The sequence below is a fragment of the Pituophis catenifer genome, unplaced genomic scaffold, assembly GCF_029215685.1.
Source record: "Pituophis catenifer annectens isolate HBS135680 unplaced genomic scaffold, rPitCat1.0.hap2 SCAF_15, whole genome shotgun sequence".
In the NCBI taxonomy this organism is placed as follows: Eukaryota; Metazoa; Chordata; class Lepidosauria; order Squamata; family Colubridae; genus Pituophis; species Pituophis catenifer.
The window spans coordinates 3,452,830-3,472,456 of NW_027256895.1; the positions used below are offsets into that span (position 1 = coordinate 3,452,830).

At 43.4% G+C, this 19,627-nt stretch overlaps 1 protein-coding gene across 2 annotated transcripts in view; it reads left to right on the plus strand.

Moving 5' to 3' along the window:
• Positions 1–18,548: 18,548 nt before the first annotated feature.
• RABGGTA (Rab geranylgeranyltransferase subunit alpha) overlaps positions 18,549–19,627 on the plus strand; it is a 33,446-nt gene continuing 32,367 nt past the window's right edge. Inside the window, exon 1 of one of the 2 annotated variants that reach the window (XM_070954004.1) lies at positions 18,549–18,677. Coding sequence is in view for 1 of the 2 variants with exons in the window: in XM_070954003.1 (XP_070810104.1) it covers positions 18,743–18,748 (6 nt within the window). In the remaining variant the exon portion in view is untranslated. Of the gene's footprint in view, positions 18,749–19,627 lie in introns of both variants that reach the window. The other variant, XM_070954003.1, reaches the window with a different exon arrangement.

A 19,627-nucleotide genomic window follows, 5' to 3' on the forward strand; every position in this document is an offset into this window, starting at 1 on the left:
ATTCATTCATTCCCATTCATTCATTCATTCCTGGGGGTGAGGTCTGCGTGGCTTCTAAAATGACCGAATGAAGACTCAAAGGGAGGGAGGGAAATGTCTTTAAATTCTCTGAAAGTGCCAGTAACTACACTTTTTTTTTTAAATTTGATTTATATGCCGCCCTTCTCCGGAGACTCAGGGCGGCTTACAATGCGTTAAGCAACAGCCTTCATCCGTTTTGTATATTTATACAAAGTCAGCTTATTGCCCCCACAAACTGGGTCCTCAATTTACCTACCTTAGAAAGGATGGAAGGCTGAGTCAACCTTGAGCCTGGTGAGATTCAAACTTACAGTAATTGCAGGCAGCTGGATGTTAATAACAGGGTGCTTTAGACCACTGTACTACCAAGGCTCCTGTGGTAACTTTGTGGGGGGGGGGTGGACTGCCCTTGCCATAGAATGGGACTATTGTACCCATCCTCCCCAGCCAAAAGACAAGAATAGAATAGAATAGAATAGAATAGAATAGAATAGAATAGAATAGAATAGAATAGAATAGAATAGAATAGAATAGAATGAAGAAAATATGGAATGGAATAGAATAAAGAAAATATGGAATAGAATAGAATAGAAAATATGGAATGGAATAGAATAGAATAAAGAAAATATGGAATGGAATGGAGAATAGAATAGAATAGAAAAGAAAATATGGAATGGAATGGAATAGAATAGAATTCAGAATTAGAATATAGAATATATAGATTTAAATACAAAAAAAGAAGAAGAAATACAATTGTATTGTTTGCATTACTTGTATTTCAAATAAATGTTTTTTTAAAAAAAATATAGAATATCTAGAATAGAATTCAAAATGTAACAGTAACAGAATGGCAGGGGACCTTCGAGGACATCTAGTCCAACCCCCTGCTCACGCAGGAGACCTCTACTAGGGATTCGAACCGCCAAAATTTCTGATCTACAAGCTCAGTGTCTTGGCCACTGAACCACCTAGTGAGGCATTAGAATAGAATATAGAATATATTTATAGAATTAGTTATATACTATATAGAATATAGAATTAGAATAGAATATAGAATAGAATACAATATATAGAATGGCATTCAGAATTAGAATAGAATATAAAGAGCAGCATTCAGTATTAGATTATAGAATAGAATTAGAATAGAATTCAGAATATAAAATTAGAATAGAATAGGAATAGATTTCAGAATTAGAATAGAATATATAAATAGCATTCAGAATTAGATTATAGAATAGAATTAGAATAGAATTCAGAACATAAAATTAGAATAGAACAGGAATAGATTTCAGAATTAGAATAGAATATATAGAATAGCATTCAGAATTAGATTATAGAATAGAATTAGAATAGAATTCAGAATATAAAATTAGAATACGAATAGATTTCAGAATTAGAATAGAATATATAGAACAGCAATCAGAATTAGATTATAGAATAGAATTCAGAATATAAAATTAGAATAGAATAGAATTTAGAATAGAATATAAAGAATAGCATTCAGAATTAGATTATAGAATAGAATTAGAATAGAATTCAGAACATAAAATTAGAATAGAACAGGAATAGATTTCAGAATTAGAATAGAATATATAGAACAGCAATCAGAATTAGATTGTAGAATAGAATTCAGAACATAAAATTAGAATAGAACAGGAATAGATTTCAGAATTAGAATAGAATATATAGAATAGCATTCAGAATTAGATTATAGAATAGAATTAGAATAGAATTCAGAATATAAAATTAGAATACGAATAGATTTCAGAATTAGAATAGAATATATAGAACAGCAATCAGAATTAGATTATAGAATAGAATTCAGAATATAAAATTAGAATAGAATAGAATTTAGAATAGAATATAAAGAATAGCATTCAGAATTAGATTATAGAATAGAATTAGAATAGAATTCAGAACATAAAATTAGAATAGAACAGGAATAGATTTCAGAATTAGAATAGAATATATAGAACAGCAATCAGAATTAGATTGTAGAATAGAATTCAGAATATAAAATTAGAATAGAATAGAATTTAGAATATAATAGAATATAAAGAATAGCATTCAGAATTAGATTATAGAATAGAATTAGAATAGAATTCACAATATAAAATTAGAATAGACTAGGAATGGAATTCGGAATTAGAATAGAATATATTAAATAGCATTCAGAATTAGGCAATGGAATAGAATTAGAATAGAATAGAATTTTTTATTGGCCAAGTGTGACTGGACACACAAGGAATTTGTCCCCCATGCATATAACCTCTCGGTATACATAGAAGCAACAAGTGATAAATCATGATCATAAGCATCATAAAAATACATCATAAATCGTAAGATCCAACGCTTAGCGATAGACATAGGACACTAAATAAACGTATAAATGCGTGTGGATCGTCTAGCCGACCTTTAACTGAGCCACTCAGGATTTAGGCTTTGGGGATGGGGGACCCCCACGATCAATAATAATAAGGGGGGCTTTCTATCAGGTTTGCCTGATACACCAGTTGCGCCCCTTTCTGGATTGGGACTCCCTACGCACGGTCACTCAAGCACTCGTCACTTCTCGTCTGGACTATTGTAACGCTCTCTACATGGGGCTCCCCTTGGGGTGCACCCGGAGGCTCCAACTGGTGCAGAATGCAGCTGCGCGGGGGATTATGGGAGCGATGGGGCGCTCCCATGTGACTCCTCTCCTGCGCGAGCTGCACTGGCTTCCGGTGGACTTCCGGGTGCGCTTCAAGGTGTTGGTGATCACCTTTAAAGCGCTCCATGGCTTAGGGCCGGGGTACTTACGGGACCGCCTTCTGCCACCAATTGCCTCCCACCGGCCGGTTCGCTCCCACAGAGAGGGCCTCCTCAGGGTGCCATCAGCCAGACAATGTCGGCTGGCGACCCCCAGGGGGAGAGCCTTCTCTGTGGTGGCACCTACCCTCTGGAACAATCTACCCCCAGAGATACGAGTGATCCCAGACCTCCGGACTTTTTGTCGGGCCCTTAAAACCTATTTTTTTCAGTTAGCCGGGCTGTCCTGATTTTATGGTTTGGTTTTAAAATTTGATATTGATCTTAATTGAAATGTTTTAAATTATGGGCCGAACTTTATTTGATTATTTTAAATCTATGTTAACTTTTGTGTACAAATGTTTTATCTTGGCTGTTCACCGCCCTGAGTCCGAAAGGAGAAGGGCGGTATAGAAATCTGAAAAAAATAAATAAATAAAATAAATAAATAATAATTCCCAAAACAACAAGAACATCACTTAGACACCACCATGGGCATTGACAAATTCGCTGTCGGTCAATTGCAAAAGGCAGCTTCACTTGGAACAGCTGACATCCTGCACATGTTACCTGTAACCCCATCAGTCTTACTTAACCTATCCCAGGTCTTGTTCGATGAACAAAATAAAATAAAATAAAATAAATAGAACAATAATACAATACAATACAGTGTAATACAGTCCGAATACAAATACAAAACCATACAAATACAATACAATACTAATACAGTACAATACAATACAAAACAATACAAATATAAATACAAATACAGTACAATACAATACAATACAATACTAATACAGTACAATACAATACAAATACAATACAAATACAAATACGATACGATACGATACGATACGATACGATACGATACGATACAATACAATACAATACAATACAATACAATACAATACAATACAATACAATACAATCCCAGGGTTGTTAAGTGAGACCAGGACGTTAAACCAACCTTTGTCCTGCAGGCAAATCCATTATATGCCCAGCTTTATGGAAAGACTGACATACCCACCATGAAAGAATGAATATAGAATATAGAATAATAAAATTGGAAGGGACCTTGCAGGTCCTCTAGTCTAGCCCCCTACTTCGGCTAGATGGGGAAGATGGATGGGGAAGATGGCATAACTTGCAGAAATGGACAAATTGATCTGTTTGATCAGGGATAAAACAACGAGGATGTTTATTAAATATTAGATTTATTTATTAAATGTATTTTATTTATTACATTCCTTTAGTTATTACCTGGATGGATCGCATTGATTTATTGCATTTATCTATTAAACGATGTCTTAAATGGATTGATCACCTTTATTTCTTGTATTTATTTCATTCATCACACATATTTATTTGCTTGTTAATTAAATTTATATGCCAACTGTCTCACTTTGCAAAGCCACACTGGAAACCTTTTATGGACTTTTTGCTGAAAATGGAGGGGGGGGAAATAAAATGGTGATTTCCGGATGTGCTAATTCAACGGGCTGAATGCAGGATAGAAGGAAACGATGTGATCCCATCTCAAGAAGTCGTGAAATATAAGTCAGTTTGCAAATACTGTGAAGAATAAACACCCGAAGTCGCTTCTTTCATAATCTTTTGTTTTTCTTTCTTTGCATAAAGCTAAAGGTAAAGGTTCCCCTCGCAAATATGTGCTAGTCATTCCCGACTCTAGGGGGCGGTGCTCATCTCTGTTTCAAAGCCGAAGAGCCACCGCTGTCCGAAGACGTCTCCGTGGTCATGTGGCCGGCAGAAGCTGGGACCAGGAACGGGAGCTCACCCCGTTAAGCGGCGCTAGGGACTCGAACCGCTGAACTGCCAACCTTTTCGATCGACAAGCTCAGCGTCTTAGCCACCGAGCCACCGCATCTCCTATTTCTTTGTATAGTTCCTTCCTATTTTTCTTTCACCCTTTCTCCTAATTCCCCTTTCAACATCATTTAGTCCAGGGGAAGAAATTAAATCTTCAATTAAAAAATTGCAAGCCGCCCGAAGTCGCTGGACAGGGAGAAGGGTGACGCCACACTGCATTTGATAAATAAAACTAAATAAGATCATTTATACGGTATCCAGAACAAGCAACCTGCAGGAAGAGAAAATGGCAGCCTGGGCAGGTCTGTGAACTCGGCGACTCCTTGGGTGAAGTTGGGCCAAGACGATGTTGACACCTGAGAAAACCCTGTTTCTTGAGAATTTGAAGGCAATAATGCCATAAATATTTGCTTTTCCCCACCTGTCTCCTGGATGATGGGAAAGGCCCTGCAAACACGTCTACAGGTGAGTGCAGCTTCCTCCTTCGAAACCTCGGGTTGATCCATATCAGCCACCCAGGGCAGGGCAGCCCCACAAGGGAAGAGCCTCTTTAATGGGAATCTTTCTCCCTTTGTCACGGTGGTGAGGAATACAGCTTGACTTACGACGACAATCGAGTTCAACATTCCCGTTGCTAAGTGAGACCGTTGTCAAGTGGGTTTGCCCTATTTTACAGCCTTTCTTGCCAGAGTTAAGTGAATCCCTGCCGTTGTTAAGTGAGTAACACGCAGGGGTGAAATGCTGCCGGTTCGGATCGGTTCGCCCGAACTGGTAGTAAAAAAATGCTACCAGTTCGGTCGGAACGGGTATTTCCGACGATCAGCTGTGATGCGTGATTTAGATTAGCTAGAATTGTCGGATTTCCTGCTTTCTATCTAATCTAAATTGCGTGGCACAGCGGACTCCCCTCCCCCTCGCTGTTCTACTTACCTTTGCAGATTCGGAAGGCTTCAAAATGTTCCTCTTTTAGCGCTGCGCAGGCACACCACATGAACGCACACAGCGTGCTCGGTAGCAGACTCACAGAATCCGTAGCAGGCTTCAGAGGATTTCACCGCTGGTAACATGGTTGTTAAGTGAATCCGGCTTCCCGCTTGACTTTGCTTGTCCAAAGGTCGCCAAAGGGGCACATGTGACCCACGAGGAAACTACAATCGTCGTAAGTCCATGCCAGTAGCCAAGCATCTCAATTTTGATCATGTAACCATGGGGGAGGTGTGAAATCCAGCAGGTTCGGGAGAACCAGTAGCGGAAATTTTGAGTAGTTCAGAGAACCGGTAGCGGATATTTTGAGTAATTCAGAGAACCAGTAGCGGAAATTTTGAGTAGTCCGGAGAACCGGCAAATACCACCTCTGACTGGCCCCACCCCCATCTATTCTCTGCCTCCCAAGTCCCAGCTGATCAGGAGGAAATGGGGATTTTGCAGTATCCTTCCCCTGGAGTGGGGAGGGAATGGAGATTTTGCAGTATCCTTCCCCTGTCATGCCCACCAAGCCACTCCCACCAAGCCACACCGTGCCCACCAAGCCACGCCGACAGAACCGGTAGTGGTTTTTCAGTGCCATTGTTAACACCAAACGGTCGCTAAACGATAAACTAAGCATCATATTTATGACCGTTGCAGCTTCCCCAGGGTCATGGGATCAAAATTCAGACCCGTGCCGACGGATTCAGATTTATGACGGTCACAGTATCCTGGAGTCGCATGATTTGCGACCTTCGGACAAGCAAAATCAAACGGGGAAGCCAGATTCACTTTAACGACTGCGTTACTCCCTTCACAACTGCAACGATTCACTTAACAACTGTGCCAAGGAAGGTCCAAAATTGGGCAAAATTCGCCCGTCTCGCTTAGCAACAGAAATGATAATATAAATTATACATGATTACCATCTAAACAAGCGCTTCTATTAGCGGGACGTTTGTGAAGTGAGTTTTGCCCCGTTCGGCTGCTTTTCTTGACACCGTTGTTAAGTGAATCCCTGCGGTTGATAAGTCAGTAAGCCGGTTGTTAAACGAATCTGGCTTCCCCGTTGAGTTTGCGTGTCCGAAGGTCGCCAAACGGGGATCACGGGACTCCGAGGACATTGCAATCCTCGTAAGCAGAGGTGGTATTCAGCCGGTTCAGACCGGTTCGGGCGAATCGGTCCTCCTCGTGTAAACATTTTGCGGAAAACTCCCCGACTAGGTGTGTTGCGTTCTTCTTCCAAAATTACCATTTAATTGCCGGCATAAATCAGGGCTGCACAAATGCGAATTTATAATATCAGGTTGCCAAAGTCTCCTTCGGTCCCTGCACTCGGGCAGACGAGACTTCGGCAGGCGTTTCCCAAACTACAGGAATATACTGTAAATCAATCCCATCACCTCCATTCCTTCCCCGTTCCTCCTGGCTTACATACGCACCCCGTTCTTCCCCGTGGGAAATCCGGCTTGGCTCGACTTGGCGATGACTTCATCCCCACACCCCTAATTTTCATCTCGGCCTCTGTCACCCAGGAGAGACAAGCATGTCATAAAAATCAGATTGAAATCCTACCCCTTCCTATCCGAACCTTCGTTTCAACTCTGTGACGGACGGCCACAAAATCGGGCCCCCAACCTTTCCGTTGCAAAGCCAGGCGGTGGTTCAGTGGGCTTTTGCCCCATTTTACGGCCTTCCTTGCCACAGTTATTAAGCGAATGGCTTTACTGTTAAATGGCGATCGCATAACCCCAGGATACTGCAACCGTCATAAATATGAATCAGTTGTCAAGCGTCCGAATTTTGGTCGGCATGCTGCAACGGTCATAAGTGTGAAAAACGGTTATAAGTCACTTTTTTCAGTGCTGTTGTAACTTTGAACGGTGACTAACTGTTGTAAGTTGAGGACTACCTGTATAGGAAGTCCTCAACTTACAACAGTTCATTTAGTGACCGAAGTTATAACGGTCCTGAAAAAAAGTGACTTACGCCCACCGAAACGGCACCCGTGGTCGCGGGATTTACATTCGGATGCTTCACAACTGACTCACACTTATGACGGTTGCAGCGATTCCAGAGTTACGTGATTCCCTTTTACGACTTTCTGACAAGCAAAGTCAATGGGGGAGCCGGATTCACTTAACAACCATGTTACTAATTTAATAATTTACAACAGCTCGTTTGGTGACCGTTCAAAGTTGCACTGAAAAATGAGACTTGCGACCGTTTTTCACAATGACCGCCTTGCAGCCTCCCCATGGTCATGTGATCAAAATCAGCCCCTTGGCAACCAGTTCATATTTATGACGGTCGCCGTGCCCCATCCGGGCAGGTGAGTGGGGGCCCACAGTCACCGATACCGATTCCCACACCCACAGTCACCGATACCGATTCCCACACCCACAGTCACCGATACCGATTCGCCCGAACCGGTCTGAACCGGCTGAATACCACCTCTGCTTACGACGATTGCAATGTCCTCGGAGTCCCGTGATCCCCGTTTGGCGACCTTCGGACACGCAAACTCAACGGGGAAGCCAGATTCGCTTAACAACCGGCTTACTGACTTATCAACCTCAGGGATTCACTTAACAACAGTGTCAAGAAAAGCGGCCAAACGGGGCAAAACTCACTTCATAAACGTCCCGCTTAACAACCGAAATTTGGGGCTTCGTTGCGGTCATGCGGTAACTGATTGTCATTGTAACAGTTCACTTCACAACAGGGTTACCGACTTATCAAGTGCAGCGACTCGCTTAACAAACGCGGCGAGAAAAGCCGTACAGTGAGGCCAAACTCCCTTCACCGATTTCTTTTTAAATGACAGAAACGTTGGGCTCACTTACAGTGGTTAAGTCGAGCGCCGCCTGCGTTTTAAGATTATCGCGGGATCTCTGCTGTCTAATAACGCTTTCCTAAAATCAAATCCCAGCCTTTCAAAACTGTCAACGATCCTTGGCGTGTCCCTGACGAAGAAGTTAATGAAAGAAAGGGAAGTGTTTCTTTCGTTAAAAAAAAAAAAAAAACCTGCCTAAATTCCTTTTTTTTTTTTTCCCGCTGACTCAATGGCTCTTTATCATATCGGCCCCCACCCACCGAAAGCAGCAATTAAGGATGGTTCATACATCAACGTCTCTCTCCCGTCATTCCGAGAAAGCAAGAACGGCACCGAGTTTGGGGTGAACAACAGGACAGTCGAAATGCGAATCCTTTTCGGAGAACTGGATTTCCAAGCGCACGCCCAAAAAAGTGTGTAAGCCCTTTTTTCCTCTCCCTTCTGGCTTAAATCATCCTTCTTCTGTGGTTTCTCACCGGGAACGTGACCTCAATTACAGAAATTTATCATATAACTTGATAATTTAACATATACCTGAAAATAAGACCCACCCGGAAAATAAATCCTAGCATGATTTTTTTCAGGATGCTCGTAATATAAGCCCTACTCTCAAAATAAGCCCCCGTTAAGATTGTCAGCCAGATGGAAGAATTTAGTACCGGTTCGCAAAGGGATCGTGCGTGGCGAACTGGTAGCTTCTGTGCATGCGCAGATCGCCAATGACAACATCCGGGGCAGTGGCCAGGGCCTCCCACCAGTTTTACTCCCGGTTCTTGCAAACCAGTCCGAACCGGGGGCAACCCACCACTGTTAGTAGCATATTTCCGCCCAAAATAAGACCTAACCAGAAAATAAGGCCTAATGCAGGGGTGAAATGCTCCCGGTTCAGTTTGGATTGCCCGATCCGGTAGCGATGGCGGCAGCTGGCTTTGGAGAACCGGTAGCAAAAATCCCTGTAGCCCCCCCCCCCATGCCCAGCTGAACCGCGCGATCTTCAGAGGCTGTTTTAAAAGCATTTTTTCTACAACCTCTTCGGTCGAAAAAATGCTTTTAAAAGTTTTTTTTAAAAAAAGCCTCTGATGATCGCGTGGCTCAGCTGGGATCATCAGAGGCTTTTAAAAGCACTTTTTTTTTTGCGGCGGAAGAGGTTGTAAGAAACAAAAAATGCTTTTAAAAGCCTCTGGCGATCCCAGCTGAGTTGCCTGATCATCAGAGGCTTTTTAGAGCATTTTTTAAAAGCCTCTGCTTTTAAAAATAAAGAGAAAAAACAAAAGTTGGCCACGCCCACCCAGTCACATTACCCACCACCACCACCAAGCCACGCCCACAGAACTGGTAGTAACAAATTTTACATTTCACCACTGGCCTAAGGCGTCTTTTGGAGCAAAAATTAATATAAGACCTGATCTTATTTTCGGGGAAACATGGTTTGTGTGTGTGTGTGTATCCTCGACTGTGACAGAGTCCCACATTTCTTGATTGATTGATTAGTATAATAGTTCCATCTTCCATTAAACAGTGTGTCGTCTGGATACATGTATCTTTGTGCAATAATAATCAAAATTTACAATAGTATTCCTTACATTAATACAGTGTTTCCCCAAAAATAAGACCCTGTCTTATATATTTTTTTTGAACCCTGAAATAAGCGCTTGGCCTTATTGCCCTGCGCTCAAAAGCCCGATTGGGCTTATTATCAGGGGATGTCTTATTTTGGGAGAAACAGGGTATTACTTCTCTAATTCTACAATATTGAACATTATAAACCTATTCACTTCTCCCCCTTGACATATCTTCTAATAGGAATATCATAATAATATTAAACATCATAATCCTAATAGTCATAAAAACAATCATCATCACAGTGTTTCCATCTCTCTCTTAACATATTTTCGATATTTCGCTGATCTTCCTCTTTGGTTTCCCTATTTTTAACTTCCATTTTTATCCTCTAACTATCGATTAAATAGATCCCGTGTCTTATAATATTCAGAGCTCTACATTTCTGTCCTTAAGCGAGACGGTGGTTAGGTGAGGTAGTTCTCGCCTTAGAGCAAGGGTTTGAGATGATATTCCAGGGGGTGCGAAAACGTGGGTTTAGAAGTTTCAGAATTGTGTATAAATTATAGACATATACTGTGTTTCCCCGAAAATAAGACACTGTCTTATATTTTTTTGAACCCTGAAATAAGCACTTGGCCTTATTGCCATGTGCTCAAAAGCCCGAGTGGGTTTATTATCAGAGGATGTCTTATTTTGGGGGAAACAGGGTAATTATTTGGATTTTTTTAAGGGGGCAAGAATATATTAGAAGCATTCTAGGGGCAGTGGTGGGATTGAAATAATTTAACAACCAATTCACCCGAACCGGCTGAATGCCACCACTAGACATAGGGTATAGAAAAGGTTGGGAACCCCTGCCCGACAGGAACAATTGAGCCCCAAATTTCTACTGCTAGCAAGGCGAGCCGTAAAAGTGAGTTTTGCCCCGTTTTACGACCTTTCTGAAGAATACAGCTAGTCCTCGACTTACGATGACAATCAAGGCCAAGATTTCTGTTGCTAAGAGAGACCGTTGTTGAGCAAGTTTTGCTTTATTTTACGGCCTTCTTGTAGCAGTTGTTAAGTTAGGAACACCGGCTGCTAAGTGAATCCGTCTTTCTTATCGACTTTGCTTGTCAGAAGGTCGCCAAAGAGGATCCCCTGACCCTGGGATACTGCAACCGTCATAAATACGAGTCGGTCACCAAGTATCTGAATGTTGAACCCGTGAACACGGGGGCGCCACAAGTGTGGAGAACCATCGTAACTCACATTTTTCAGGGGTGTTATAACTTCAAACGGTCACTAAACAAATCGTGGTAAGTCGAGGACTATCTCTAATCAGTTAGGGAATGCATATTATGCTGGGAAATGCAGAGTTTCTGAGAACGCACAGATTTTGCTTAGGGAAATGCTAAAAACAGAGCAGGAGTTGGACTAGAAGCAGAGGTGGAATTCAGCCGGTTTGAACCGGTTTGGTAGCGGCGATTGCAGGTGAGCCCGCCCCAGGCATAAAGGCCCCGGCTTAAAACCATCCTATGTAGCCACGTTTCTGAGGCCGGGCGCATACACGGAAGGCGCGCGCGCAAGCAAAGTGCATGCATGGAAGGCACGCGTAAGTAAGCGGGCGCGTGCACGGCGAACCAGTGGTTAGAACCCACCGCTGACTAAAAGACCTCCGAGGTCCCTTCCCTCTCTGTTATTCTAGGTGGCTCAGTGGCTAAGACGCTGAGCTTGTCAATCAGCAAGGTCGGTAGTTCGGCGGTTGGAATCCCTAGCACAGGTCTCCTGCGTGAGCAGGGGGTTGGAATGATCGGGGCCGCTCTCTCCCTGTCCATCCTGGGGTCTCTCTCTCCCCCCCCCCAAAGGAGATGGAGGACGATCTTCGGTGCCTGTAGACTTGTGGCGGAGGCACCTCCTGCCGCTGTAGAGCGTGGTACAATGTATCGCCGCAGCTTGCTCCGTCATGAGCAGGGGGTTGGAATGATCGGGGCCGCTCTCTCCCTGTCCATCCTGGGGTCTCTTCTCCCCCCCCCCAAAGGAGATGGAGGACGATCTTCGGTGCCTGTACACTTGTGGCGGAGGCACCTCCTGCCACTGTAGAGCGTGGTACAATGTATCGCCGCAGCTTGCTCCGTCATGAGCTGCTTACGGGTTTTCTGGGAATCACAAAACAAAGTTAGTGTTTCTTCCACACCCAGAAAAGTTTCTTTGTTCCCTGAATATCAGCTGCTTCTGTCCCGTCAAATAAAGTAAAGGTGATGATAGATACACCAAAGAATAATTTGGTATTTATACTTTCCCGTTAATCTGATATCTTTGTTTTGTGTCCCAGCAGGCCCAGAAACTCAGGCGGGTGAGGAGGGCTGTTTAACAAACCCTGGCTTAATAGGATCCTTAAATGCCAACAGCTCAGACCGACATTAGATCCTGAGACTCCACGGAGTCCTTGAGTTACGACCACAATTCAGCCCCAGATTTCCATCGCTAAGCCAGACAGTCGTTAAGCGAATCTTGCCCCGTTTCTCACCACAGTCGTTCTGAAGAAAGCGATGCGGTGGTTAAGCGTGTCTGGCTTTCCCCCGTTGACTTGGCTCGTCCGAAGGTCGCAAAAGGGGATCAGGTGACCCCTGGACGTTGCCACCGTCATAAATACGAGTCCGTTGCCGGGCGTCCGAAGTTTGAACACGTGACCACGGAGATGCTGCAACAGTCGTACGTGCGAAAAACGGTCGTAATTTGGCAGTTCGAATCTCATCAGGCTTGAGGAAGGGAGGGAGGGATGAAGGAGAGAGGGAAGGAAGGAGAGAGGGAAGGAAGGAAGGAAGGAAGGAAGGAAGGAAGGAAGGAAGGAAGGAAGGAAGATGAAAAGGAAGGAAGGAGGGAGTAAGGAAAGCGGGAGGGATGAAGGGAGGAGGGACGGAAGGAAGGAGGGAAGAAAGGAAGGAAGGAGGGAAGGAAGGAGGGAGGGAGGGATGAAGGGAAGAGGGAGGGAGGGAGGAAGGAGGGAGGGAGGGAGGAAGGGAGGAGGGAGGGAGAGAGGAAGGAGGGAGGGAGGGATGAAGGGAAGAGGGAGGGAGGGAGGGAGGAAGGAGGGAGGGAGGAGGGAGGGAGGAAGGAAGGAAAGAAGGGAGGAGGGAGGGAGGGAGGAAAGCGGGAGGGATGAAGGGAGGAGGGAGGGAAGGAAGGTGGGAAGGAAGGAAGGAGGGAGGGAGGGAGGGAGAAAGGAAGGAAGGAGGAGAGGGGAGGGGAGGGAGGGAGAGAGGAAGCCATCTTGGTGCAGTGATTAGAGTGCAGTATTGCAGGCTGACTCTGCCCAAAGCCAGCAGCTCGACTGTCACCTGGCTCAAAGTTAACTCAGCTTTCCATCCTTCTGAGGTCGGTAAATGAGGACCCAGATTGTTTGGGGGCCATAAGGCTGACTCTGTAAACCGCGTAGAGAGGGCTGTAAAAGCACCGTGAAGCGGTATATAAATCTAAGGGCAAATTTGTTATTGCTATAATTCACCTTGTTTGAATACCGTTGTAACTTCGGACGGTCACTCAATTGTAAGCCTGTCTTTGCTGAAATTGTGTGGAAAGTCCTCAGCTCACGGCAAACTCACGTTCTGACGTGATCAATGGCTAAAAGGGGTGAGTAAATTTAGAGTAATTAACGGGAGGCCTTGAAAGCTCAATAGCGGAAACTCCCCGAAATCCCCAGCCTCGCCCACGCTGGCTGGGGAATTCTGGGAGTTGACGTCCACCCTTCTTACAAGTTCCCAAGGTTGGGAAACACTAATCTATGGATTTCCTGACACAACTCTATGTCCGCATTTCTTAGCTCAGGTGTGTGTACAGGTAGTCCTCAGCTAACGACGACCCAAATTGATGTGGCTAAATGAGACATTTGTTCAGTGCGGGTTTTTTTTCTGCCCCGTTTTACGACTTTCCTTGCCACATTTGTTAAGTGAATCCCTGCTAATGTTAAGTGAGTCACATGATTGTTAAGTGAATCTGGCTTCCCCACCGACTTTGTCAAAAGGTCGCAAAAAGGAATCATGTGACACACACACCCCCAGGGTACTGCATCCGTCATAAACACGAGTCAGTAGCCAAGCGCCTGAATTTTAATCGCGCGACCACGGGGATGCCGCAACAGTGGCGCAGTGGTTAGAGTGCGAGGTGGCACAGTGGTTAGAGTGCTGTACTGCAGCTACTTCAGCTGACTGCTAGATCAGCAGATCAAATCTCACCGGCTCAAGGTTGACTCAGCCTTCCATCCTTCCAAGGTGGGTAAAATGAGGACCCAGATTGTTGGGAGGCAACATGCTATTTAGTATACTGTCGATTGTTGTAAGCCGCCCAGAGTCCTCGGAGAGTGGGCGGCATAGAAATATGATTAATAAAAATAAAATAAAATAAAATAAACAGTCATAAGTGGGAAAAAAAACGATCATAAATCACTTTATTTTCCGTGTCGTCGTAAAACGGTCACTAAACAAACCGTTGTAAAAGCGAGGTGTTTACCGTATTGCTGTGCATTGCGGGGCCTTTCCTCAGGCTTCACGCTAATCAGGTCCCCAAATCGATCGAAATTTCTCTGGTTTGTGGCGTTGTTATGGAATGATGGGACCAAACAACATTCCTGGGTCAGCCAGAGACAGTTTTATTGCGCAGTTTCAGAACCAGATTTGTATCTGCAATTCTGAACCAAGAAGAGCTCTGACACAACTGCTTTTATACATCTCCAAGACAAAGGATTTTGCGAGCACAGCAGTTTTCCATATATGGTTAACATACATTTGTTACATGATAATTGACACTTTCTAATTACTAAATTCCTTCATTATTGTCTAGTTCATAAGATTATCTTAGCTAAACCACCTTCCTCAATTCTGTGTTTGCTGATGCGTAGATTCATGACTGCTTTTGGATAATAATTAACTTTTTGTTTCAGATGGATGTCCTTGCATCCTTGACATAGGACCCTCAGAAGATATATATTACATATGGATGTCCTTGCATCCTTGACAGCTAGGCCCCTCAGAAGATATATTACCAAGAATGGAATTTAGCTGACTTAGTGTAATCTCTAAACAAGCACATTTCTTTCTTATAATAAGGTGAATAAAGAGGGCCCTTCAGTGTTCATATAGCTGACCCTGTACTATTCCTACATCATTCACAATAGCGCTAAATACATTTTTTCTTGCTTGCTTTCCGACCGATGTTTGGTTAACTGGGACAGCCAAATATTTAAACGGCTCTAGGGTGTTGCCATGCGTACCAGGAATGCGCTACTCCCCTGTCAGCCAAAGAAAACAACATATTTATTTATCTAGCCCCAGATTCTATGAAGCTGATGGGAGCCAGAAAAGGAATAACTGTTTTCAGGAACAAGGAGGGCCTTTGATTGCTGTTTCTAGTCCCTTTGAAGTAACAAGCAAAAATGTGAAATTCTGATCGAAAACGGTTGAATAACAGAATCACAGAGTCAGAAGGGACTTTGGAGGCCATGAAGTCCAACCCCCTGCTCAAGCCGGGGACCCTACACCGTTTCAGATTGCCCGATCTCTTCTTGAAAACCTCCAGTGATGGAGCACCCACAACTTCTGGTGGCAAGTTGTTCCACTGATTAATTAACAGAATCATTGGCATCCTTCAGTCTCAAAAGACGATGGTATCGTGCTCTGGAAAGAGGTCCTAAAACAGCATCTAGTGCAGTGGTGAAATGTAAAATTTGTTACTACCGGTTCTGTGGGCGTGGCTTGATGGAAAGGGGGGGTTTAATGTGCCTGGGTGGGCGTGGCCAACTTTTTTTTTTTTAACTTTTAAAAGCATTTTTTCTACAACCTCTTCGGCCGATCATCAGAGGCTTTTTTTTTAACTTTTAAAAGCATTTTTTGGGCTGAAGAGGTTGCAGAAAAAAAATGCTTTTAAAAGCCTCTGACGATCAGGCAACTCAGCTGGGATCGTCGGAGGCTTTTAAAAGGTTGTAAAGGTTGTTTTTACTTTTAAAAGCATTTTTTTGGCCGAAGAGGTTGTAGAAAAAAAAAATGCTTTTAAAAGCCTCCGACGATCCCAGCTGAGCCGCACGATCATCAGAGGCTTTTATTTTTTTACTTTTAAAGGCATTTTTTCAACCAAAGAGGTTGTAGAAAAAATGCTTTTAAAAGTAAAAAAAAAAAGCCTCTGATGATCGGGTGGCTCAGTTGGGCATGGAGGGAGGCAGGGATTTTTGCTACCGGTTCTCCGAACCACCCGCCTCCATCGCTATCGGTTCGGGCGATCAAGTCTGAACCGGGAGCATTTCATCCCTGGAATGGAGAGTTTACAGTATCCCTCCTGCCGTACCCACAGAACCAGTATTAAAAAATTTGAAACCCACCACTGCTTCTTTGAACTGTACATAAAGTTATTTCTCTCTTTTTTTCTAAGGGTCGTCTTCTCTCCTTGTCCCAAAGGGGCTTTTTTCAGGAGGCAACTGGATTTTCTTGGGGGTTTTTTCTTTTCTTTTGAAGACGTTTAGCTTCTCATCCGAGAAGCTTGTTCAGTTCTGACAGGACGATGGGGAATGGAAGGATTTATATCAGGGGTGAAATGCTCCTGGTTCGGACCGGATCGCCCGATCCAGTAGCGATGGAGGCGGGTGGTTCAGAGAACCGGTAGCAAAAATCCCTGCCCCCCCCCACCCAGCCACACAATCATCAGAGGCTTTTTTTTTTTTTTCACTTTTTACTACAACCTCTGGCCGAAAAAATGCTTTTAAAAGTAAGAAAATAAAAGCCTCTGAAAGCCTCCGACGATCCCAGCTGAGTTGCCTGATTGTCAGAGGTTTTTAAAAGCATTTTTTTCTACAACCTCTTTGGCCAAAAAAATGCTTTTAAAAGTAAAAAAAAAAAGCCTCTGATGATTGCGCGGCTCAGCTGGGATCCTCAAAGGCTTTTAAAAGCATTTTTTCTACAACCTCTTCAGAGGTTATAGAAAAAATGCTTTTAAAAGCCTCTGACGATCCAAGTTGAGTTGCCTGATTCGCAGGTTTTTTTTCTTTTAAAAGCCTCTGACGATCCAAGCTGAGTTGCCTGATCGTCGGAAGCATTTAAAAGAAAAAAAGCCTCTGCCGATCAGGCAACTCAGCTGGGATCGTCAGAGCCTTTTGAAAGCATTTTTGTTACCACCTCTTCGCCGAAGAGGTTGTAGAAAAAATGCTTTTAAAAGTGTAAAAAAAAATAAAAAATTGGCCACACCCACCCAGTCACATTACCCACCACCACCACCAAGCCACGCCCACAGAACCGGTAGTACCAAATTTTAGATTTCACCACTGATTTATATTCCTTGCAGACAGCTGGTCATTTGCTTCCTTTTTTAGAGGGTCGTTGACGCCACTTGGAGGTTTATCCGTGTCCTCAGGGTCACCTGAGTGGTGCAGATGGGTCCTGTAGTCCGCAATGTTTTCCTCTGGAAATCCATTCCTATCCCCACACCATTTCAAGGATGGGCAGATTATCGACTGTCTGCAAGGGGTATAAATCCTTCCATTCTCCACTATTCAGTCAGAACTGAAGAAACTTCTTGGATGAGAAGGGAAATGTCTTCAAAAGAAAAAAAATCCAGAAAGTCCTGAAAAAACAGCATCTTTGGGACAACAATTTCAAATTGACATTTGAAATTAGAGAACAGGAAGATAAACAATATTTATATGGTATAGGATTTATTTTATCAATGGCTGGATAATCAAGCATGGAAATGAGGTATGAAATATGAAATAAATGTAATAAAATATATGAAGCGGGCTTTTTTTTAACGGGAGACAAGCCATTGTTAAATAACTGTTCAATGAGAATAATAGCATAAAGGGATATAATAAATTCTTAAATGAGAGAAATTAAATAACGGATTAAATTTAACTTGTAAATTTTGGAAATGGGGTTAAGCACAAAGAATTGTCACCGGATCGACACACTTTCTGTAATTGTAATGGATGACGGTTGTTTTATGTTTTGTTTTCTTTTAAAAATTAAAAATTAAAAAAAGAAAAGAAAAAGAATTCCAGACAGCTTGGCAACTGGTTCACACTTATGACCGTTGCTGTGCGTGTCACATGATATCATTGGATTGGGCAGCCTTTTGACAAGCCAAGTCAATGGGGGAAGCTGGATTCCCTTAACAACCGTGTTACGTCCTGAACGACTGCAGGGGTTCGCTTAACGACTGGGGCGAGAAAGGTTGTAAAATGGGGCGAAAGTCACTTAGCACTTAGTTTGGGCTCAACTGTGGTCGTAAGTCGAGGACTGCCTGTACAAGTCAATTCAAAACTAAAACTGTTCCTTTAAAGGATGAGGACGCTCCGTCCCGCCGGGAGGATTCAACTCGATAGCCTTCGGACCTCAATGGTAGTTCCCATCCGTATCCCCAATTCTCTCTCTCCCCCCTCTTAATTGGATTCGCCCGAAGGGACCGAGTCTACGCGGGCGAGACCACTCGCCACCGACCGATCTCATATCCTCCCCCTGTCCTCACCGTCCGGTTGGTATCTCCCCCTGGAGGCTGCTAAGTAGGATTAGCCCGGCGCCTCTTTTCCGCTTCTACGACACCCCTACGGGCGTGTTCAGAATGGTCTCGCCCCGTAGAAAGTCGAGGTAGACATTTCCGGGAAAGACCACTTCGCGGCTTCCCGGAGGGGGGGAAGAAACTAGGAAAGGAATTGGTGAGTGCTGTGGATTTGTAGCTGGTTGTGCATTAGTCCGAAGGCAAAGGAGAAAAAAATTGTGCATGAAGGTAAAATGAGTAGGGGGGGCCCTCAGGCTGCCTCCCCCAGGTTTTGCTCGAGAATGTTTGCTTTCTGGGCCAATCCAAAGGCTTACGTGCTAAAGGGAACGTGTGAATGTTGGTTTAAGCCTGTGCATGTTTTGCATTGCTTGAACAAGCCACCATTGGCTGAACTCATGCTTGGCCTTACAGCTGACACATGGTTGAACCCACAGCAGTGGCTTGATTTTGCATAAATGATCAAACCATGGTTTGCATCCTGGTTTAAGTGTCATGCACAAATCTAGCTACGATTCAGCAGATCTGGGGTTTAAGGGAGCCTGGGGTTTTAGCAGATTGGGGCAACGTCCCTGGGGGTAGGATTGTTGCCCTGGTTGTGGGTTTAGTCCAGTTTCTTTTTTTAAAAAAAACAACTGGATTTCCCACAATGCCCTGAGTGATGGGCAATGTATTATGGAAAACAAACCGGCTTCAGATTTTTGGATTTTTTTTAAAAAAAAAAAAGATGTTAAGGAGTCCAAATATTCCATATTTTTATTGCTCCTGAATTTCCCTTGCGAGCTTGCTGGCAGGAAAATGTTTGGTGTGCTTTCACCGTTTCTTTTTTTTAATTTATATATATGTAAAGAAAGAAGCAGACATTCTGCGAGCTCCGGAACTTAAAATTTTAAAATAATTTAAAAAAATTTATTCTGCTAAGCTTTCGTCAGCCATCTACTGACATCGTCAGAGTATTAAATTACCATTACAGAGATCTCTGCCTTTATGGCTGACGAAAGTTTAGTAGAATAATTTTTTTTAATTATTTTTAAATTTTAAGTTCCGGAACTCGCAGAATGTCTGCTTCTTTCCTTACTAATATACCTGGAACTCGTATTTTTAGAATAG